The sequence below is a fragment of the Dendrobates tinctorius genome, unplaced genomic scaffold (genome assembly GCF_039654945.1).
Source record: "Dendrobates tinctorius isolate UK_male_01 unplaced genomic scaffold, ASM3965494v1 ptg000167l, whole genome shotgun sequence".
Lineage (NCBI taxonomy): Eukaryota > Metazoa > Chordata > Amphibia > Anura > Dendrobatidae > Dendrobates > Dendrobates tinctorius.
In genome coordinates, this window is record NW_027361834.1 from 3,430,184 (window position 1) to 3,454,578 (window position 24,395).

Below are 24,395 nucleotides of genomic sequence, written 5' to 3' on the forward strand. Positions count from 1 at the left end.
ATAAGTTCCTTAGGGGGTCTAGTTTCCAAAATGGGGTCAATTGTGGGGGTGTTTCTACTGTTTTGGCACATCAGGGGCTCTGCAAACGGAACCATTCCATCAAAGTCTGCATTCCAAAACGTCACTACTTCCTTTTTGAGCCCCGACGTGTGCCCAAACAGTAGTTTTCTCCCACATGTGGGGTACCAGCGTACTCAGGACAAATTGCACAACTTTTGGGGTCCAATTTCTCCTGTTACCCTTGGGAAAATAAAAAATTGGGGGCTAAAATCTTTTGTGGGAAGAAAAATTATGTTTTTTTTTCCATGCCCAGGCATTATAAACTTCAGCGAAACACTTGGGGGTTGAAAGTGCTCAGAACACTTCTAGATAAGTTCTTTAGGGGGACTAGCTTCCAAAACGGCGACATGTGTGGGGGGTTTACACTGTTTAGGCACATTAGAAGCTCGCCAAACACGACATGGTGTCCAATCTCAATCACAACCAATTTTAGTTTAAGAAAGTCAAACGGCGCTCCTTCCCTTCCGAGCGCCCAAACATTTTTGCCATATTTCCGTTTTTTTTTTCATAAATAAACGGAAGTCACAAAGAAATTTTACCACTAACATGAAGTACAATATGTCACGAGAAAATCTCAGAATCGCCAAGATCCGGTGAAGCGTTCCAGAGTTATTACCTCAAAGTGACAGTGGTCAGAATTGTAAAAATTGGCCTGGTTATTAACGTGCAAACCACTCTTGGGGATAAGGGGGTTAATATCCCCTACCCTGGTATATATGGTCCCCTCATCCCCATCCTGGTATACATGGCCCCTCATACCTAACCTGGTATACATGGCCCCCTCATCCCTATGCCGATATGCATGGCCTCATCATCCCCATCCTGGTATGCATGCTCCCCTCATCCCTAGACTGGTAAGCTTGTCCCCCTTATTTGAAGCCTGGTAGGCATTGCCCCCTCATCCCTATCCTGGTAGAAGTGGTCCCCCTCATCATCCCTGTCCTGGTATTCAGGGCCTGATCCTTATCCTGGTATGACTGGCCCTCATCTCTGCCCTGGTATGCATGCCCCCCCACTCTCGATCCTGGTACGATTGCCCCATCCCAGTCCTGGTATGACTGACCTCCATCCCCATCCCTGGTATGCAGGGCCCAATCAGAAGAAAAAAAAAAAAAATACATTACACTTGCCTTTCTCGGCTGCCTCTTGTTCCAGTGCTAGCAGCTGCTTTATGCTTGTAAGCAGGGCATGGCAGGAAAGTCATGCGCTGCTTATAATCCGAAGGACAGCTGCCGGAATACTCACTGCTCACCACGCCGGGACTGTGTGCATGGAGGGCAGTGAATAGTCATTGCTTTTTAGTAGAACGCACAGGTTTAGCCGTAGGCTTCCTGCACCTGCCGAGCAGTCACGTGTGCCGCTACTAAAGGGAATGAATATTCACTGCATTCCACGCCTTGGATGGGGGCCAATCACACCAGGATAAGGATGGGGCCATGCATACCAGGATGCCATTTATCAGAAATGATTAATATTCACGGGCCTTCACACCCATGGGCGTGGAATGCAGTGAATATTCATTTCTCTTTAACAGCGGGCACAGGAGTGAGCCGCTGCAGCCGCTCCTGCCTCCTGTGACCCGCTGCTCCACCTCCCCCCACAGCCAAAGCAGGTACATCCGGACTATAAGACATCTCCTATTTTCGTCAACATTTTGAGAGGAAAAAAGTGCGTCTTCTAGTCCGAAACATACGGTAAGCTGAAAACATTCCCATCAGACGTTAGCTGCAGGGAGCAAGCTTCCTTGCCCAACTATGGAGAAGAGGCCATTGAGACACAGCAGCGGCAGGGGTACACTGTCAAGGGCGTGGGCCAATTTCATGACACCAGCCCACCACCCGATAACCAAGTAATTTTTGACAGAGGGATACGTTTTATCGTTTTTATATTGATAACCCATAGATTATTACATAGTCTAGAGTACATTTCGTTGCTATATAAGCCTCAATAAAAATTGTTCAAAATGTTATATTGCTCATCCATAGGGTATTCCATGGTCTGGATTGCAGACTTGTTCCAAATGTATCAGTATCATATTGCTCATCCATAGGGTATTACATGTTCTTGGGTACATTTACTTGCTTTAAAAGGCTCAAAAAAAGTGTTCAAAACTTTATCATTATATTATTTTGTGGTCTTGACATGTTGGTATATAAGCCTCAAAAAAGTCTACAAAAATGTAGTCTGTGTGCAAACGTTGCAGATTTGGCGTGTTTTTTCTGCACGGATTTGTGACAAAACCTGAAGCAAAACCTGATGCCAGCAAAGTGAATGAGAAACCTTAAGTGTCATGCACAAATTGAGTATTTTTGAAGTGCGGAAAATAATCTGCTGCATGTCAATTCTCTGTGCGCTTTTCACCATTGATTTCACTCCGATCAATGCAAAACGCAGGCAAAAATCACACCAAAAATGCAGGTTTTGCACTTGCATTTTTCCAGCCAAGAGATTCAGAAATGGTGCCGAAAATGTACTCAACGTGTGCACATACCCATAGACTATTCCACGGTCTGGAGTACATTTCTTTGGTATATAACCCTCAAAAGTGCATAGCCCTTGAACAGAATGTGTATAATAACCCTCCTTTAGGTTTAACCCCTTCACGACCTTTGACGCCACGTAGGCATCATGAAAAGTCGTGACAATACGACCCATGACGCCTATGTGGCGTCATGAATTGATTGCTCCCCTGCGGGTCGGGTGACCGGGGTCACTGAAAGGTCACCCGACCCGCACACAAAGGACCCTTCAGAGTTAAGACCTGGGGGTGTGGCTTAGCCCCCACGTGCCTACGATCGCTATGATTGGCTGTTAAAAGTGAAACTGCCAATCAGAGCGATTGTAATATTTCACCAATGAAAATTGGTGAAATATTACAATCCAGCCATGGCCGATGCTGAAATAGCATCGGACATGGCTGGACACCGAGACCCGACCCCCCCCACACCGACTGACGGCACCGATCGGCAGCCGCCACCGTCTGACGGCACCGATCGGCAGCCGCCGTCATAATCTGCCCCCCGCCTTCCCTCCGATCATCCCCTCTCACCCTCCTTTGTGCCTCCGATCTCCCGCTATCTGTCCCGGTGTCCCGCCGTCCAGCGTCATGGGCGCCGCCATCTTGGAAGATGGCGGGCGCATGTGCAGTGCGCCGAATCGAATCTGCAACGCTGCAGATTTTCATTTATTTTGATAACTATAATAAACTTTCGTAGTGAAAAAAATAAAAAAAAAAAAGTAAATCACCGCCCCCCTTATCACCCCCATAGGTAGGGACAAATAATAAAAAAAACAAAATATTTTTTTTTTAGGTTGGACTTGGGGTCAGGGTTGGACTTGGGGTCAGGGTTGGACTTGGGGTCAGGGTTGGACTTGGGGTCAGGGTTGGGATTTCGTTAGGGGTGTGTTGGGATTAGTGTTGTGGTTAGGGTTAGGGGTGTGTTGGGGTTAGGGTTGGAGATAGAATTGAGGGGTTTCCACTGTTTAGGCACATCACGGGGTCTCCAAACGCGACATGGAGCCACCATTTATTCCAGCCAATTTTGCGTTCAAAAAGTCAAACGGTGCTCCCTCCTTTTCGAGCCCCGACATGTGCCCAAACAGTGGTGTACCCCCCACTTATGGGGTATCAGGGTACTCAGGAAAAATTGTACAACAACTTTGGGGGTCTAATTTCTCCTGTTACCCTTGGGAAAATAAAAACATGGGGGCTAAAATAATTTTTGCGGAAAAAAAATGATTTTTTATTTTCACGGTTCTGCGCTATAAACTTCTGTGAAGCACTTGGGGGGTTCAACGTGCTCACCACACATCTACATAAGTTCCTTGGGGGGTCTAGTTTCCAAAATGGGGTCACTTGTGGGGTGTTTCCACTGTTTAGGTACATCAGGGACTCTGCAAATGTAACATGACGCCCACAGACCATTCCATCAAGTCGGCAATTCAAAACATCACTACTTCCATTCCGAGCCCCAACGTGTCCCTGAACAGTGCCCCCCCCCCCACACACATATGGGGTACCAGTGTACTCAGGACAAACTGGACAACAACTTTTGGGGTCCAATTTATCCTGTTACCCTTGTGAAAATAAAAAATAGTGGGCTAAATAATCATTTTTTGAGGAAAAAAAATTTTTTTTTATTTTCACAGCTCTGCGTTATAAACTTCTGTGAAGCACTTGGGGGTTCAAAGTGCTCACCTCACATCTAGATTAGTTCCTTGGGTGATCTAGTTTCCAAAATGGGGTCATTTGTGGGAGGTTTCCACTGTTTAGGTACATCAGGGGCTCTCCAAACGTGACATGAAGCCCACAGACGATTCCATCAAGACGGCATTTCAAAACGTCACTACTTCCCTTCCGAGCCCCAATGTGTACCCACACAGTGGTCCCCCCCACTTATGGGGTACCAGCGTACTCAGGACACACTGGACAACAACTTCTGGGGTCCAAAATATCCTGTTACCCTTGTGAAAATAAAAAAAAAAAATAGTGGACTAAAAATCATTTTTTGAGGAAAAAAAAATATTTTTTTATTTTCATGGCTCTGCATTTATAAACTTCTGTGAAGCACTTGGGGGTTCAAAGTGCTCACTATGCATCTAGCATCTAGATTAGTTCCTTGGGTGATCTAGTTTCCAAAATGGGGTCATTTGTGGGGGGTTTCCACTGTTTAGGTACATCAGGGGCTCTGCAAACGTAACATGACGCCCACAGACCATTCCATCAAGTCTTCATTTCAAAGCGTCACTACTTCCCTTCCGAGCCCCAAAGTGTGCCCAAACAGTGGTCCCCCCCACATATGGGGTACCAGCGTACTCAGGACAAGCTGGACAACAACTTTTGGGGTCCAATTTATCCTGTTACCCTTGTGAAAATAAAAAATAGGCTAAAAATTTATTTTTTGAGGAATAAAAATATTTTTATTTTAACGGCTCTGCGTTATAAACTTCTGTGTAGCACCTGGGGTTTCAAAATGCTCACTATGCATCTAGATAAGTTCCTTAGGGGGTCTAGTTTCCAAAATGGGGTCATTTGTGGGGGAGCTCCAAAGTTTACGCACACAGGGGCTCTGCAAACACGACATGGTGTCCGCTAACGATTGGAGCTAATTTTCCATTCAAAAAGTCAAATGACGCTCCTTCCCTTCTGAGCCATGCCGTGCGCTCAAACAGTGGTTTCCCCCCACATATGGGGTACCAGTGTACTCAGGACAAACTGGACAACAACTTTTGGGGTCCAATTTATCCTGTTACCCTTGGGAAAATAAAAAATAGCAGGCTAAAAAATCATTTTTGAGGAAAAAAAATTATTTTTTTATTTTCATGGCTCTGCATTTATAAACTTCTGAGAAGCACTTGGGGATTCAGAGTGCTCACTACACATCTAGATAAGCTCCTTGGGGGTTCTAGTTTCCAAAATGGGGTCACTTGTGGGGGTTTCTACTGTTTAGGCAAACAGGGGCTCTGCAAACGCAACATGACGCCCGCAGAACATTCCATCAAAGTCTGCATTCCAAAATGGCGCTCCTTCCCTTCTGAGCTCTCCCGTGCTCCCAAACAGTGGTTCCCCCCCACATATGGGGTATCGGTGTACTCAGAACAAATTGCACAACAACTTTTGTGGTTCAATTTCTCCTGTTAGCCTTGTGAAAATAAAAAATAGCGGGCTAAAAAATAATTTTTGAACAAAAAAAAAATGATTTTTTATTTTCACGTCTCTGCGTTATAAACTTCCGTGAAGCACTTGGGGGTTCAAAGTGCTCACCACACATCTAGATAAGTTCCTTCGAGGGTCTAGTTTCCAAAATGGGGTCACTTGTGGGGGAGCTCCAATGTTTAGGCACACAGGGGCTCTCCAAACGTGACATGGCAACCGCTAAATATTCAAGCATATTTTCCATTCAAAAAGTAAAATGGCACTCCTTGCCTTCTGAGCCCTGCCGTGCGCCCAAACAGTGGTTTATGACCACATATGAGGTATCTGTGTACTCAGAAGAAATTGCCCAACAAATTTTAGGATACATTTTATCCTGTTACCCATGTGAAAATGAAAAAACTGATGCTAAAAGAAAATTTTGGTTGGAAAAATTAAAATGTCCATTTTTTCATTCCATATTGCTTTAGTTCCTGTGAAGCACCTGAAGGGTTAATAATCTTCTTGAATGTAGTTTTGAGTAGCTTGAGGGGTGCAGTTTTTAGAATGGTGTCACTTTTGGGTATTTTCTGCTATATAGACCCCTCAAAGTGACTTCAAATGTGAGGTGGTCCCTAAAAAAAAAAATGGTTTTGTAAATTTTGTTGTAAAAATGAGAAATTGCTGGTCAACTTTTAACCCTTATAACTTCCTAACGAAAGAAAATGCTGTTTCCAAAATTGTGCTGATGTAAAGTAAACATGTGGGAAATGTTATTTATTAACTATTTTGTGTCACATAACTCTCTGGTTTAACAGAATAAAAATTCAAAATTTGAAAATTTTCACCAAATTTCCATTTTTTTCCACAAATAAACGCAAAAATTATCGACCTAAATTTACCACTAACATGAAGCCCAATATGTCACGAAAAAACAATCTCGGAATCGCTAGGATGCGTTGAAGCGTTCCTGAGTTATTACCTCATAAAGGGACATTGCTCAGAATTGCAAAAAATGGCCAGGTCGTTAAGGTCAAAATAGGCTGGGTCATGAAGGGGTTAATGAAGGGTGTATCCGAGTCCCTAATTTTTGGTAGTTCTTGCTTCCTTCATAAATTCAACTGAAATTTCCTATTTTTTTTAAATTAAAATAAATCAAATTTTGGTTTACTTAAATTATATGGTTTTTAAATTTTGCATTATATACAAGTCATACAGGAAAAAATGTGTAACACTTTTTTCCTGTAAAATGCAATTTCTAGCCCATTTAGAATGTTTTATGGTCACTCATTAAAGTGGAGTAAAAGTGTGACACCAATGTTCCCAGCAGCGATCTGGGAGTCAGAGATGCTTCCAGAGGTCTTCCCCGTGCAGTTCTCCTTCCATTCAGCTCTTGTCCCATCTATTTGAACATTTCACTAACCCCCAGATCGCGTTGTAGGGTCTGTCGGCAAAAAAAAAATCAGCTTTCCCATTGAGTCCCATTATACTGGTTACTCAAAACGAGCATGCGAGTAATAGGAATTGCTCGGTTTCAGCATCTGAGCATTTTAACGCTCGCTAATCCCTAATCAGGACAAGTGATGAAACCCTACACTTTGAGACCACAGGCTAAACAGATCTGAACTCAAGGTTTTCAAAATCAAAACTGTTCATGTAGTTAATTTTTGAAGTATAATCCCTTTTATATCGCAACTTGAATTTTGATACAGATGTGGCTAAAAACAAATAGGTGAGGCATGTGTGATTTTTTTTTTCTCAATTCCAGCATAGTTTTTTGGAAATGCTTTTCAAAATTGTTGTACAAAGAATAAAAAGGATGGCACTCGGGACCCGTTGAAGTGCAGTTGGCGTGAAACAGCCGTTGTCCACAGTTCAGACATCTCTCCTGAGCCTATGCTTTTTATCCTATAATAAATTCACTTAGTAGCGTAGCTACCGGGGGGGCAGAGGGGGCGGTCGCCCCGGGCCCCGAGCTCTGAGGGGCCCACTGAGCTACGCTACTGTAACTATCGGCGTGCACAGCGCGCCCATACAGTTACATTCTGCGGCAGAGCAGGGAGAATCGATCTCCCTACTCTGCCGCCCAGCCGCTATGGGCCCCTGAGAAGGCGGTGGAGGGCCCCGATGCCAGCAGTGGGCCCCCCACCTCACAGCCAGCAACGTCGTCCTGAGCTTTTCTGTGCGCACAGGACCTGTGATGAGGTCACAGGAGGGGCGGAGTCAGGGGGTCACATGATCAGGGGCTTCAGCACAGGGCTCTGCTGTGCTGGTTGTCATGGTGCTGGATGAGGTGAAGTAACTTTCTGTGTGGGGTCAGGATTGGTTTACAGGGTGGATGTAGCACAGCTGTGTGTGTATGAGGTGTACAGAGCGGAGCCGTGTGTGTAGAAGGTGTACGGAGCAGAGATATGCATGTATGAGGTGTACGGAGGAGCGGAACCGTGTGTGTATGGGGTGAGCAGAGCTGTTTGTGTACGGAGCGGAGCCAAGTGTGTACGGGGAGTACAGAGCAGAGCCGTGTGTATGAGGTGTACGGAGCAGAGCAGTGTATGCGGCGTGTACGGAGTGGAGCCGTGTGTGCAAGGTGTACGGATTTGTGCCGTATGTGTACAAGGTGTATGGTGCGGAGCCGCGTGTGTACGGGGTGTGCGGAGCGGAGCCGTGTATGTACAAGGTGTACAGAGCGGAGCCAGGTGTGTACAAGGTGTACGGAGCGGAGCCGCATGTGTACAGCGTGTACGGAGCAGAGCCGTGTGTGTATAGGGGGTGTGGAGCAGAGCCGTGTGTGTATAGGGGGTATCAGGTGCAGTAAAAGGGACACATACGGCAGCAGTGGCTCAGTATTGGGGTATCAGGTGCAGTAATAGGGACACACGGCAGCAGTGGCTCAGTATTGGGGTATCAGGTGCAGTAATAGGGACACATACGGCAGCAGCGGCTCAGCATTGGGGTATCAGGTGCTGTAATAGGGACACATAAGGCAGCAGCGGCTCAGCATTGGGGTATGAGCAGGATGAGTGGTTTGTGCAGGTTGGGGATACATGGTGATGGGGCTGGAATATGAGAAGTGAAACGTGTCGTTGTTGTATTCTCTGTAGCCGAGTCCTGGCTGGAGGAGTCATCATGTTGGTCTGGGCCAGATGGAAAAGACGTGAAAAGTGACCGATTCCATCAGAAAGAACGTCAGCGGTAAGACACCAACTATACAGCCCTCCGACGAAGCCCACGCGAAACGCGCGTAGGGGCTACACGTGTGGCATACTAATCAGCTATGGGTAAGCGTTTTTGAATAGGTTTTCAATATGTGGCCTCCAAACAGATTTTGAGCTACTATGCTGTGACGGTTTATTACTGTGAGGGGGTCACATTGTGGGATGTTTTGGATATCTGAGAGTAAGACTTGAAGCACTGGCACTTTATTTATATCTATATATCCATTATACACACTTTTTACTCCATTGCTCTTAGTATTGCTGCATGTGTTTTTTCTGCACCTGAATTCTTCATCATATGGAGCTCTCTAATCATGTGACCCGTCTTTATGTGTTTCTTGTTTATATCATGAATGTTTGAGAATAAAAATTATTTTAATTATTCTTCTTGGTGGATGTCTTTACTCCAATTGTTTTTGTATACAAACCAACTATACCTGTGCAGTAATCACATATGTTTTGTAGGACTGGTATTTACCACTGACCATATTGCGGTAATATCCATGTTGGTCTTTATATAGGGATTATTTTCAGTGACAGTGCAGTCATTTCCTACATCCACTATTAGGGTGCGCCACCGAGTTGTAATCAAAGTTACCTAGTTAGGGGCCCACTCAGAAGTTTCACCCCCCCTGAACCGAAACCCTAGCTATGCCTCTGAATTCACTACTTCAGAACGGTGAGTGCCATCCTTTTTGTTCTTCTTTATACAGTACAACGTGGCTATGCACGTTTCACTTTGGATTGAGCACCCGTTCTATGGGTAGTTGGCGTGCAGCCCTGGTGTGTGAAATTGTACTGCACTATAGTGCATATGAAGGTGGCAGCAGCAGTGATGAATGGTTTTCTTGCTTTTGGGACTTTTCAAAATGGTGTTGATGGGTAAAATATTAACAAATATATTCTTTTAACATATTAGGCGAAAACCTGCACAGTTCAGAGAAGAATGGTGTTTTGTAGATATACAGCACTCCTGCACAGAGATGGTTCTCAAGAAGCGCTCCACTCCGTTCAAATCAAGGTACTTGGCACCTTTTACATAACTACTATGGTCACACAACTCCTGTGCTTACCAAGACAACTTCCACAGACCCCACAACAATCCGTATCTGAGGAAGGTCCATGTTTGGGACAAAATTGTTTTGGTCCATAAGACACACTTGAGTAAGAAAAACTGTTGCTTAAAAAGAGTGTGCGTCTTATAGTCCGGAGGCAGCTTCCTCTCATGGAGGAGAACGCAGACACCACCAAGTTCTTCCTAATCTCAGAGAGAAATCCTCTGCCTTTTCCAGCCTCACACTACACAATGTGATCGGTGCAGAGCAGCAGAGGAAGCTACCGCAACCTGCATGTCCTGAAAAGCTGAAGGATCTTCCACCCGGCAGCCCCAAGACATTTTAGGTGACTGGAAATGTTTAGCAGAAGACCAAACAAACCCTTAAATTTGCATAAAGCATGTTAAACTAGCTACATAAATAGCAAACTCTGACTTGCCCCCACCATAGGTTAGGTTGCTCAGTGTGTGCGCGCGATGTAAGAATACAGCACTGATCTCCTGGTCTAACCTCTTCTGCATGATTAGAAAGTGATGGGACGGACGCCTGTTAGCGAAGGTCCAAGTGCAGCCAAGTTTAGCACTGGCATATTTGAAAACTCCTATCAGCTCTACTGTTCTTCTCCCCTCCACATCCTCAAAATTAAATTTATGTGGATACATAAAAACCCTTTACTGCAAAAATCTTTTGCGAGCCATTTAAAACACACATTTTACATACTTTACCCTGGCCAAGTGCAACTGTAGTGCATGAGTTGTCGGATACAAGAATCTAAAAGTGGATATTTAAACATAAAGCTTAAAAACCTGCACGCATGTTTATGCCTCATAATTTTACAACTGTGGGAATACCTAATGTTACCTTTTGTGGACTTGTTGAAACAGGAGACAAGTTTTGCTCTTGGATATAGGTTTCTGGGAGCAAAATGTCATTGCTAGTGCTAGCCATTTCCATTTCGATCCCATGGTGGCAATTCCATGAGAAAGCCTGTCAAATCAATTACAAAGAAAATGTCAGTTTTGAAAAATAAAAACAAATAAAATCACAGCACGCTAAGCATCTGTTATATGTCATACTAGAAAACCCCAGAGCAATGAACTTAATCCTATACCTCTCCAGCTGTTCCAACACTACACTTCCAAACATGACCAGAGATTGCTGGTGCAGAGGATCATACTGTACACAAGCCAATTGGGTAAGTTACTGCCCATCTTTCCACTAATCTTAGGCCTGTTTCACACATACGTTTTTACCTGTCAGTTGATATGACTGGATCCACCGATCTAGGAATGTAAAAGGAACCGCGCTAAAAAAAAAAAAAGGACAGCCAATGTGCCGAGGGAAGACAAGTGCCGGAGGGACCTCGAGAAGAGAACGGGGTCGCGGGAACACATGTGCCGGGGGGAGCTCGTGATGTTGCGGGAGGTCGGAGCTCGGGTGAGGAGACGGCGGGAGCGATGGTCGGCGCTCGGGTGAGGAGACGTCGGGAGCGATGGTCGGCGCTCGGGTGAGGAGACGGCGGGTGCGATGGTGAAAGATTTTAGCAGCTCCCGGGATGGCAGTAACGGGTTAAAATGCTTCCCGGGGCTATGATTCCGGGCATGCGCGGTTCAAACTGACGGTCCGTCAGAGAGAAAAAACGTTGCAGGGTCTGTCTCATCCGCCTGGGAGATGCTAAAATCTTAGCAGATCCGTACAAAAACGGGAAGGACGGACGACTGTCCGTCAAGATACGCCAATAATGTAAGTCTATGGGGAAAAAAACGGATTCGCCCCTTTTTTGGCGGATCCGTTTAAAAAAAATTGGCGGATTTTGACTAATGACAAATAACGGATGTGTAAAACAGGCCTTAGTGATACTATGACCACTTGGGCATCCACTAATCCAGAGAACGGAGATCTGGAGCAAAGGAGGAGCATGCACACCACTGCTCTATTCATGGTCTATGGGACTGTCAAAGATTGCAGAGTACAGCCCTCTACTAACTTTAGCAGTCTCACAATGAATGGACCGACAGTGCAAGTGCTTGACCTCCGCCACATTCATTTAGGTCTCCGCCGAAACCCATTTCAGGACCACTATGCAAAGGAGATAACTTATCAACTTGGGAAAAAGTTGTAGATGAGATTGAGTTTCCTTTCCTAGAAACGTTTAGTTCTGCTATAACACTATAGTAACACAGTTATGTTCCATTTATTCACCTGAGGATAGGCCATGCTCCTCTGATCACCATTGGGCCACTGTGGTGGAACCTAAAAATTAAGAGTAAAGAGCTTTTTAAAACTGGTGGAAGACAGACGAAAAATTACAAAGTCTCTATAAAAATAGACACGTTACCTGGTAATATCCTGGTTGCTGACAACCCAGGGGAATCTGATGATACATGACCGGTGTCGTGCTCGAATAAGGCAAAGTCTAAAAAATAAATTATTGTTACTAGCAATTCACACAACAATCTATAGAAAAAAACACAGAGCCTGTTTCTGTATTGCATGTGCATCTGTTTAAGGGTTTTATTAATATTTTCATTTGCGCCTTTTTTAACCCCTTCACGACCTTTGACGCCACATAGGCGTCATGAAAAGTCGTGCCAAAACGACCCATGACGCCTATGTGGCGTCATGACTTTAAAGCCCACCTGCGGGTCGGGTGACCTAGGTCACTGAAAGGTCACCAGACCCGCAGATACAGGGGGATTTGCTCTTCACCAAAGGGGGCGTGGCTTCGCCCCCACATGGCTACGATTGCTCTGATTGGCTGTTTCAATTTTAACAGCCAATCAGAGCGATAGTAATATTTCATCAATGAAATTGCCGGCTGCAATTTCCCTTCATTCATTTTGGTCACTGTGATAAACTCTCACAGTGATCAAAACAGAATGAAAAGTAAATAAACCCCCCCATTTATCATCCCCATAGGCAGGATCAACTAATAAAATAAAGAAATTATTTTTGTTTTTCCATTAGGGTTAGGGTTGGAAAGAGGGTTAGGGTTGTGTTGGGGTTAGGGTTGGGATTAGGGTTAGGGATTTGTTGGGGTTAGGGTTGGAGTTAGAATTGAGGGGTTTCCACTGTTTAGGCACATCAGGGGGTCTCCAAACGTGACATGGTGCAATCATTGATACCAGCCAATTTTGAGTTCAAAAAGTCAAACGGTGCTCCCTCCTTTCCAAGCCCCGACGTGTGCCCAAACAGTGGTTTACCCCAACATATGGGGTATCAGCATACTCAGAAAAAATTGCACAACAACTTTGATGGTCTAATTTCTCCTGTTACCCTTGGAAAAATAAAAAATTGGGGGCTAAAAAAAAAAATCATTTTTTTTGGAAAAAAAAAAAGATTTTTTTATTTTCACGTCTCTCAAGCACTTGGGGGTTCAAAGTGCTCACCAGACATCTAGATAAGTTCCTTGGAAGGTCTAGTTTCGAAAATCGGGTCACTTGTGGGGGGTTTCTACTGTTTACGCACATCAGGGGCTCCGCAAACGTAACGACGACCGCAGACCTTTCCATCAAAGTCTGCATTTCAAAACGTCACTACTTCCATTCTCAGCCCTTACGTGCGCCCAAACAATGGTTCCCCCCCCCACATATGGGGTACCAGCGTACTCAGGACAAACTGGACAACAACTTCTGGGGTCCAGTTTCTCCTGGTACCCTTGTGAAAATAAAAAATTGCGCACTAAAAAATAATTTGAGGAAAAAAAAAATACTTTTTATTTTCACGGCACTGCGTTATAAACTTTTGTGAAGCACTTGGGTGTTCAAAGTGCTCACTATGCATCTAGATAAGTTCCTTAGGGGGTCTAGTTTCCAAAATGGGGTTATTTGTGGGGGAGCTCCAATGTTTAGGCACACAGGGGCTCTCCAAACACGACATGGTGTCCGCTAACGATTAGAGGTCATTTTCATTTCAAAAAGTCAAATGGTTCTCCTTCCCTTCTGAGCCCTGCCGTGCACCCAAACAGCGGTCCCCCCCACATATGGGGTATCGGTGTACTCAGAACACATTGCACAACAACTTTTGTGGTCCAATTTCTCCTGTTACCCTTGTGAAAATGAAAAATAGCATGCTAAAAAATCATTTGAGGAAAAAAAAATTTTTTTCTTTTCACTGCTCTGCGTTATAAACTTCTGTGAAGCACCTGGGGGTTCAAAATACTCAACACACATGTAGATACGTTCCATAAGGGGTCTAGTTTCCAAAATGGTGTCACCTGTGGGGGGGGTTTCACTGTTGAGGCACACAGGGCTCTCCAAACGCGACATGGTGTCCGATAACGATTGGAGATAATTTTCCTTTCAAAAAGTCAAATAGCGGTCCTTCACTTACGGACCCTGCCGTGCGCCCAAACAGTGGTTTATGACCACATGAGGTATCTGTGCACTCAGGAGAAATTGCCCAACAAATTTTCGGATCCATTTTATCCTGTTGCCCGTGTGAAAATGAAAAAACTGAGGCTAAAAGAAAATTTGTGTGAAAAAAAAAGTACTTTTTTTTTTAACCGATCAATTTGTGAAGCACCTGGGGGGTTCAAACTGATCACTATGCATGTAGATAAGTTCCTTGGGGGGGGGTCTAGTTTCCCAAATGTTGTCACTTGTGGGGGAGCTCCAAAGTTTAGGCACACAGGGGCTCTCCAAACGAGACATGGCAACCGCTAAATATTCCAGCATATTTTCCATTCAAAAAGTCAAATGGCACTCCTTCCCTTCTGAGCCCTGCCATGCACCCAAACAGTGGTTTATGACCACATAATCGGTGTACTCAGAAGAAAATGCCCAACAAGTTTTAGGATCCATTTTATCCTGTTGCCCATGTGAAAATGAAAAAATTGATGCTAAAAGAAAATTTTTGTTGTAAAAATTAAAATGTCTTTCCACGTTGCTTTAGTTCCTGCGAAACACCTGAAGGGTCAATAATCATCTTGAATGTAGTTTTGAGTAGCTTGATGGGGGCAGTTTTTAGAATGGTGTCACTTTTGGGTATTTTCTGCCATATAGACCCCTCAAAGCGACTTCAAATGTGAGGTGGTCCCTAAAAAATGGTTTTGTAAATTTTGTTGTAAAAATGAGAAATCGCTGGTCAACTTTCAACCCTTATAACTTCCTAACAAAAAAAAAAATTGTTTCCAAAATTGTGCTGATGTAAAGTAGACATGTGGGAAATGTTATTTAGTAACCACTTTGTCACAAAACTCTCTGGTTTAACAGAATAAAAATTCAAAGTTTGAAAATTGCGAAATTTTCTAAATTTACCAAATTTCTGATTTTTTCACAAATAAACGCAAAAATTATCGACCTAAAATTTACCACTAACATGAAGCCCAATATGTCTCGAAAAAAACAATCTCAGAATCGCTAGGATCTGTTGAGGCGTTCCTGAGTTATTACCTCATAAAGGGACACTGGTCAGAATTGCAAAAAATGGCCAGGTCATTAAGGTCAAAATAGGCTGGGTCATGAAGGGATTAAAGTCTATGTTATAGGTGTTCGCTTGATGTTTTTTGCAGTTTACCATTTCCAGATGTTTTCACACAATTCATTAATTGCATCAATTCGAAAATTTGTCAAAAATGTACGCCAGTTTCCAACTGAATGATTTCATGTACGCTAATAACTTTGGAGATAATTATAGACCCCTCAAAGTGACTTCAAATGTGATGTTCATTTGGATTACAACAAATATTTACCATATGCATTTGTGTAATATATATCCTGGCTGTTGCATTCACACACATCCACCACCCTGGCATTAACACTCTACACTCCATCCATATCAGACCCTCACTCCTTTCCTCTCCTATGTATAGCACTCACGCTCTTTTAACATTGTTAAATTGCACAGATCCAGTCAGTCCCACCATCCAACATAAGAGACGCTCCCACAAATCACTTAACCATCTACTCACTCTTTCTATCCTCCTTCTCCTAGTCGCAGGAGACATTGCTCTCAACCCTGGTCCCCCATGTTATAGAAAGTCAAACCCCCCAACTGCTACACTCAGAAACCCCTCTAATCTTATTAATATTCCCTGCATGCCTTCTGGCTCTCTTAATTGTGCCCTTTGGAATTCTCGCTCAGTGTGTAATAAACTCTCCTTCATTCATGACTTTTTCCTTTCTAATTCTCTCCTGTCTCTTACTGAAACCTGGATCCAGCAGTCAGACACAACCGCTGCTGCTGCTCTTTCAGATGGGGGATTACACTTTTCTCATATGAACCCCAAGATGAGACAAGAGAGCAGGTGGAGGCGTTGGTATGCTCTTATCATCAAATGTACCTTTCAGGTTATCCCTCAAGTACCCTCACTTGTCTTCCCTTCTTTTGAGGTCCATGCTGTCAGACTCTACACCCCCTTCTACATGCGAGTGGTATATCGTCCTCCCGCCCCCCCCCCCCCCCATCATTTTCTCGATCATTTTGCCACTTGGCTTCCACATTTTCTCTCCTGTGACTCCCCTACCCTCATCATGGGCGATTTCAACATCCCCATTGCTCTTCCCCTCTCCCCATCTGCTACCCACCTTTTATCGCTAACCTCATTTGGCCTTTCGCAGCTTACTAATTCTCCAACGCATGAAAACGGAAACTCCCTTGACTCTGTCTTCTCCCAGCTTTGTGCAGTGGATGATTTTGCCAACTCCCCTCTCCCACTCTCTGACCACAACCTTCTTTCATTCTCTATCAAGAACTGCCAGGCTGCTCAGGTCACCCCCACTGTCCATACTTCTAGAAACATACAGGCCATTAACACCCAGAAACTTATGAAGAACTTGCAGTCTTCATTGGCCCCTATCTCCTCCCTCTCATGTCCTGATTCTGCACTGAATCATTACAATGAAACACTTCAAAGTGCCCTGGATGAATTTGCACCTCTTATACATAGAACAACATGACACAGACAGCGACAACCCTAGCACACCCTGCAAACACGTTTCCTGCAGGTACTCCAGGTGTGCCGAACGTCTGTGGAGAAAATCCAATCTACATGAATATTTCATCCATTATAAGTTTATGCTTAGAACATATAACACTGCGCTTCACCTCTCCAAACAAACCTATTTCAACACCCTCATCACCTCACTGTCGAATAACCTTAAACGTCTCTGACACTTTTCATTCCCTGCTCAACCAAAGAGTGCAGGCCCCAACCACGGAGCTTCGAGCTGACGTTCTGGATAATTACTTCAAAGAAAAAATTGACTATATCAGACAGGAAATTATCTCCCAATCACCTCATACCATGCACTGTCCTCCCTCCCCCACTGCATCTAGCTCACTCTCTGATTTTGAACTAGTCACAGAAGTAGTAGTAAGCAGGCTCCTTGCATCTTCTCGCCCAACCACTTGCACCAGTGACCCATTTCCATCACATCTCCTCCAGTCCTGTTCCCCTGCTGTCACCACTCACCTAACTAATATATTTAACCTCTCTCTCTCTTCTGGTATCTTTCCCTCCTCATTTAACCCCTTTCTGCCATATGACGTACTATCCCGTACATGCGCCCTGGGACTTAATTCCCAGGGACGGGATAGTACGTCATAGCGATCAGTGGCGCTCACATGGTGAGCGCCGCTGATCGCGGCCGCGTGTGAGCTGATTATCACAGCCGACACCCGGCACAATGTGTCAGAGGCGGTCACGGACCACCCCCGACACGTTAACCCCTTGTACACCGCGATCAAACACGAACGCGGTGTACCGGGGGTTAAAGGGAAGCATCGGCAGGGAGGGGGCTCCCTCCGTGCTTCCCTGAGCCCCCCATGGTAGCGCAATGAGCAGCGCTGCTGCGGGGGGCTCTTTCCCTACAGGCCCCCGGATCCAAGATGGCGACGGAGACCTTCGGGGGGCCTGTAGGGAGCAGACTTCCTCACTGCCTGCAAAGCGCAGGCATGAGGAAGTCTGCAGCAGTGCCTGTGACATATCGCTGATCTGTCACAGTGATCTGTGATGTGACAGATCAGCGATCTGTCACAGGACAGTGATGTCCCACCTCGGACAATGTAATAAAGTTAAAAAAAAAATCGCTGAATAAATTATCAAAAAAAATAAATATTACCCAATAAGTTAATTTTTTGAAAAAAAAACAAAAACTAAAAGTACACATATTTGGTATCGCCGCGTCCGTAACGACCCGCCCTATAAAACTGTCCCATTCGTTAACCCCTTTAACGAACCCCTTAAAAAATAAAAAACGAAGCAAAAAATAATGATTTATTATCATACCATCGAATAAAAAGTGCAATAACTCGCGATCAAAAAGACGCATATAAATATCCATGGTACCACTGAAAACTTCAGCTTGCCCCGCAAAAAACGAGCCGCCATACAGAGTCATCTGCAAAAAAATAAAGTTATAGCTCGCAGAATAAAGCGATGCAAAAATAATTAATTTTTATATAAAATAGTTTTCATTGCATAAAACCGACAAGACATAAAAATGACCTAAATGAGGTATCGCTGTAACCGTACTGACCCGAAGAATAAAACCGCTTTATCAATTTTAACGCACGCGGAACGGTTTAAACGCACCCCGCCAAAAGAAATTCATGAAACGCTGGTTTTTGTTCATTCTGCGTCCCAAAAATCGGAATAAAAAGTGATCAAAAAATGTCACGTGCCCGAAAATGGTACCAATAAAAACGACAACTCGTCCCGCAAAAAATAAGAGCTCACATGACTTGGTGGGTCAAAATACGGAAAAATTATAGCTCTCAATATATGGTGAAGCAAAAACTATTTTTACAACAAAAAGCGTCTTTTAGCGTGTGACAGCTGCCAAACATAAAAACCGCCATAAATAGTAAATCAAACCCCCCCGTTATCACCCCCTTAGTTAGGGAAAAATAATAAAATTAAAAGAAAATGTATTTATTTCCATTTTCCCATTAGGGTTAGGGCTAGGGTTAGGGCTGAGGTTAGGGGTGTGTTGGGGTTAGGGTTGGAGTTATAATTGGGGGGTTTCCACTGTTTGGGCACATCAGGTGCTCTCCAAATGCAACATGGCGTCTGATCTCAATTCCAGCCAATTCTGCGTTGAAAAAGTCAAATGGTGCTCCTTCCCTTCCAAGCTCTGCCATGCGCCCAAACAGTGTTTTACCCCCACATATAGGGTATCATCAGCATACTCAGGACAAATTGCAAAACAACTTTTGGGGTCCAATTTTTCCTGTTACCCTTAGGAAAATAAAAAATTGGGGGCAAAAATATCATTTTTGTGGAAAAAAATGATTTTTTTATTTTCACGCCCAGGCGTTATGAACTTCTGTGAAGCACTGGGGGGTTCAAAGTGCTCACCACACATCTAGATAACTTCCTTGGGGGGTCTAGTTTCCAAAATGGTGTCATTTGTGGGGGGTTTCTACTGTTTTGGTACATCAGGGGCTTTCCAAACACGACATGGTGTCCGATCTCAATTTCAGCCAAAAACGTCAAATGGCGCTGCTTCCCTTCCAAGCTCTGCCATGCGCCCAAATAGTGGTTTACCCCCACACGTGGGGTATCAGCGCACTCAGGACAAATTGCACAATATCTTTTAGGGTCCTGTTACCCTTGGAAAAATAAGAATTGAGGGTGAAAAGATCATTTTTGTGGAAAAAATATGATTTTTTAATTGTACGGCTGTATGTTATAAACTTCTGTGAAGCCCTTGGGGGTTCAAAGTTCTCACCACATATCTAGATAAGTTCCTTGGGGGGGGTCTAGTTTCCAACATAGGGTCACTTGTGGGGGGTTTCCACATCAGGGGTTCTCCAAACGCGACATGGCGTCCGATCTGAATTCCAGCCAATTTTGCATTGAAAGTCAAACTGCGCTCCTTCCCTTCTGAGGTCTGCCATGCGCCGAAACAGTGGTTCCCCCCCCCGCATATCAGGTATCAGCATACTCAGGACAAATTGCACATTAACTTTTGCAGTCCAATTTCTCCTGTTACCCTTGGTAAAATAAAAAAAATTGAACCTGAAATATTTTTTTGTGAAAAAAAGTTAAATGTTCATTTTTTATTAAATATTCAAAAAATTCCTGTGACGCACCTAAAGGGTTAATAAACTTCTTGAATGTAGTTTTGAGCACCTTAAGGGGTGCAGTTTTTAGAATGGTGTCACTTTTGGGTATTTTCTATCATATAGACCCCTCAAAGTGGCTTCAAATGTGATGTGGTCCGTAAAAATAAAATGGCGTTGCAAAAATGAGAAATCGCTGGTCGATTTTTAACCCTTATAACTTCCTAACAAAAAAAAATTTTTGGTTCTAAAATTGTGCTGATGTAAAGTAAACATGTGGGAAATGTTATTTATTAAGTTTTTTGTGTGCCGTACCTCTGTGATTTAAAGGCATAAAAATTCAAATTTGGAAAATTGTGAAATTTTCTAAATTTTCGCCAAATTTCCGTTTTTTTCACAAATAAACGCAAGTTATATGAATGAAATTTTACCACTAACATGAAGTACAATATGTCACGAGAAAACATTGTCAGAATCACCGGGATCCATGGAAGCGTTTCAGAGTTATTACCTCAAAGGGACAGTGGTGAGAATTGTAAAAATTGGCCCGGTCATGAACGTGCAAACCACCCTTGGGGCTAAAGGGGTCATACATCCACTACTTAAAAAAAAAAAAAACATCCCTCGATCAAAACTGTGCCGCTAACTATAGACCTGTCTCTAATCTTCCCTTCATTTCTTAACTCCTGGAACACCTGATCCACTCCCATCTGATCGGCTATCTCTTTGATAACTCTTCTCGACCCTGTCCAATCCGGTTTCCGCTCTTTACACTCTACTGAACCTGCCCTCACCAAAGTCTCTAATGATCTATTAACAGTTAAATCTAATGGTCACTATTCCATGCTAATTCTCTTGGATCTATCTGCAGCATTCAACACTGTGGATCATCAGCTCGTCCTCACTATGCTCCGCTCCATCTGCATCAAGTTCACCATTCTCTCCTGGTTCTCCTCCTCTCTCTCTCTGACAGCTCCTTTACTTTATCTTCTGCTGGCTCCTCCTCTCATTTTCCACTTACTGTTGGGGTTCCTCAAGGATCGGTTCTAGGTCCTGTCCTCTTCTCTTCGTACACTGCCCCTATTGGTCAAACAATCAGTAGATTTGGTTTCCAGTACCATCTCTATGCTGATGACACCCAATTATACGCTTCCTCTCCTGACATCACGCCTGCCTTTTTAGAAAACACCAGCGATTGTCTAAATGCGGTGTCTAACATCATGTCCTCACTATATCTGAAACTGAACCTGTCAAAGACTGAGCTCCTTGTGTTTCCTCCCTCTACAAATGTACCTATACCCGATACTGCCATTTGTGTGTGGTTCCGCTATTACTCCCCAACAACATGCCCGCTGTCTTGGGGTCATACTTGACTCCAAGCTTTCCTTTGCCCCCCACATCCGATCACTGGCTCGCTCTTGTTTTTGAGATGCAGATAACATGTCTAGAATTCGACCTTTTCTTACCTTTGACTGAGCAAAAACTCTCTTATTCATTCTCGTCTGGACTATTGTAACTCTCTTCTAATCGGTCTCCCTCTTACCAAACTCTCCCCCCTCCAATCTGACTTGAATGCTGCAGTCAGGTTCATATTCCTCGCCAATCGTTACACTGATGCCTCTACCTTGTGCCAGTCCTTACACTGGCTACCCATCCACTCCAGAATCCAGTACAAACTTATTACCCTCACCCACAAAGCACTCCATGGCTCAGCACCACCCTACATCATCTCCTTTGTTTCAGTCTACCACCCTACCCGTGCCCTCTGTTCTGCTGATGACCTGAGGTTAGCATCCTCAATAATCAGAACCTCCCACTCCCGTCTCCAAGACTATACACGTGCTGCGCCAGTTCTTTGGAATGCACTTCCCAGGTTAATACGACTAGTCCCCAATCCCTAAAATTTTAAGCGTGCCCTGAACACGCATTTAATCAGACTGGCCTACAGCCTCAACACATTAACCTAACTGTCCCTGTGTGGCACAGTCAAAAGTTTTACCATTACCAGGTTACCCACATCATGTTCCCACATGCTTTATGCGTCTATCAGCCCTCTTTGTCTGTACTGTTACACACTTAACATTATGGCTGATCCAAACAATCAGGACAATTGTTACCACCCACCTTTCGTGTCTACCTTTTTTCCTCATAGATTGTAAGCTTGCGAGCAGGGCCCTCATTCTTCTTGGTATCTGTTATGATCTATGTGATTATTGTTATGCTGTAATGTCTATCGTCTGTACAAGTCCCCTCTGAAAAGTAAAGTGCTGCGGAATATGTTGGCGCTATAGAAATAAAATTTATTATGATGTGGTCCCTAAAAATAAAATGGTGTTGTAAAAATGAGAAATCGCTGGACAACTTTTAACCCTTATAACTTCCTAACAAAAAAAAAGTTGGTTCCCAAATCGTGCTGATGTAAAGTAAACATGTGGGAAATGTTATTTATTACGTTTTTTACGATATACAGTCTGATCAGAATGTTAAATAAAAAAAACCTCATGTTCAATTTTATAATCCTGTCACACACAGAAAGGTGAGGAGATGAGGACAATTACTAAGTGACGGGGGGCACAAACCAAAGAGGAGTACACCAACATTTAAGGGAGAAGCCTTATGGGCTTGAGCTGACAAAAAAAGTTGCAGAGATTCAGCTGCTTTTACTTAACTGCTCTCTTTATGCTTAAAGAGATTGTTCACAACTTGGACAACCAATTTGAATCCATGGTAGGAGAACACCTATCCTTGCCTCTGGTGCCGTTCCAGCAGTGCTAACACTGGCCTCATTGTTATGCCTTGCGGCAATTCAGCACTGGCTTCACTCTCCCCTCCTGACAAATCAAGACAACCAGGGAAAGCGAGAAAAGCCACAGCTCTCGCTTCCTCCAGATATCAAATTTCTGAGGCCGGTTTCACACTAGCATATGGCAGAGCTGCGGAGGGATGCAGACTTCCTCCATGAAGCTCCGCCCACTGCCGCACCTCCTCTGCTCAACTCCGCCTACGTCGGCATGCAGCCTGCGTACCTATCATTAGCATTGGGTACGCAGGCCATGCCGATGTATACTGATGCCTCCCGCATGTGTCGTTTTGACGGTGCGGTGACCTGCGCCGAACGCATCGTGTTGCATTTTGCTGTTGTCGCTGCACCGTCAAAACGACACATGTGGAGGCATCCGCATACATCGGCATGGCCTGCATACCCAATGCTAAAGATAGGGTACGCAGGCCGCATGCCGACGTAGGCGAAGTTGAACGGCGAGGTGCGGCAGTGGGCAGAGCTTCACAGAGGAAGTCCGCATCCCTCTGCAGCTCTGCCATATGCTAGTGTGAAACTAGCCTTACACAGTAGAGAAGAGTGAAGCTAGTGCTGATTGGCAGCAAGGACTCGTATGTCATGCAAGCCCAGTGAGAGCCGCTGCCGACACCGCTAAAACAGCACAGGGAGTGGCGGATTATAGGTATTATTTTACTGTGGAGAGACACAGGGATTGAGAAAGTTGTGAGAGTAGTAGACGACTCCTTTAAAGCAGCTGAATGAGCTTGTCAGTGGGTCAACTAGGTGTCCAAGGAATGCTAGATTGATCAGTGCAGCTCGAAAATACAGTTCCTGGACATTTTTCTGACTTCTTTATGGGACCTATTGTAGCAGCTAAATGGTTAGGTGCAGCTGCTGGATACACAACACTCACTTTTTACCTGCTCCAACCAATAGTGAGAGATAGCTGCTCTGGGGACAACTGCTAAATTTGGGGATACCTGGCAAAGTAAATAGATTAATCACCCAGCCCTACTTATAACACGCTTAGGCTTTAGTTATGCTTGGGAGTGGCTTTAATTCACACCCGTTTCTCTCTTTAGGATACTCCCCTTACCAGTCTTCTCTGCCAATGCTGCCCAGGTCCCTCGCTGGTCTCTTTACATCTTACTGTAGTTGTATGAGAGCTGCATCCAGTAAACGGTGTAAGAATTCTTAGCTTAAAGGGGACTGGTCATCAGATTGTACAATGTAAATGGCAAACATTCATAAATAGATCTCTCAGACCTGACGAGAATACACTATTTACTGGCATAATCCTTTACGAGAGTCCAAGTCAGGTTCCATCTACAGTCATATTAACAGTTCCTACCTGCTGTGATCTTGCACTGCTCAGTACAAGCTGCAGTTGTCACTCAGGCTGTGTGGCTGGAGATAAGAGTAAAGGTACTGTCACACTTAGCGATGCACCAGCGATCCCGACCAGCGATATGACGCGGTCAGGATCGCTGGTGCATCGCTAAGTGGTCGCTAGTGAGCAGCCACACAGGCAGATCTCACCAGCGACATCGCAGGGGTCGGGGGTCGGTACTTACCTGTCACACTAGGCGATCCTGACGTCCTCCCGCCCGGCTCCACGCTCGTCTCTCCACAGGAAGGGGACGACG

At 44.4% G+C, this 24,395-nt stretch overlaps 1 protein-coding gene across 4 annotated transcripts in view; it reads right to left on the reverse strand.

The window, feature by feature from the left end:
- DAZL (deleted in azoospermia like) overlaps window positions 1-24,395 on the reverse strand; it is a 178,075-nt gene that overhangs the window by 78,410 nt on the left and 75,270 nt on the right. For all 4 annotated transcript variants that reach the window (XR_012221256.1, XM_073550734.1, XM_073550733.1 and 1 more), the window contains exons 7-9: window positions 12,301-12,378; window positions 12,165-12,215; window positions 10,824-10,949 (exon numbers count right to left, since the gene is read on the reverse strand). Coding sequence is in view for 3 of the 4 variants with exons in the window: in XM_073550734.1 (XP_073406835.1) it covers window positions 10,824-10,949; window positions 12,165-12,215; window positions 12,301-12,378 (255 nt within the window). In the remaining variant the exon portion in view is untranslated. The remainder of the gene's footprint in view (window positions 1-10,823; window positions 10,950-12,164; window positions 12,216-12,300; window positions 12,379-24,395) is intronic.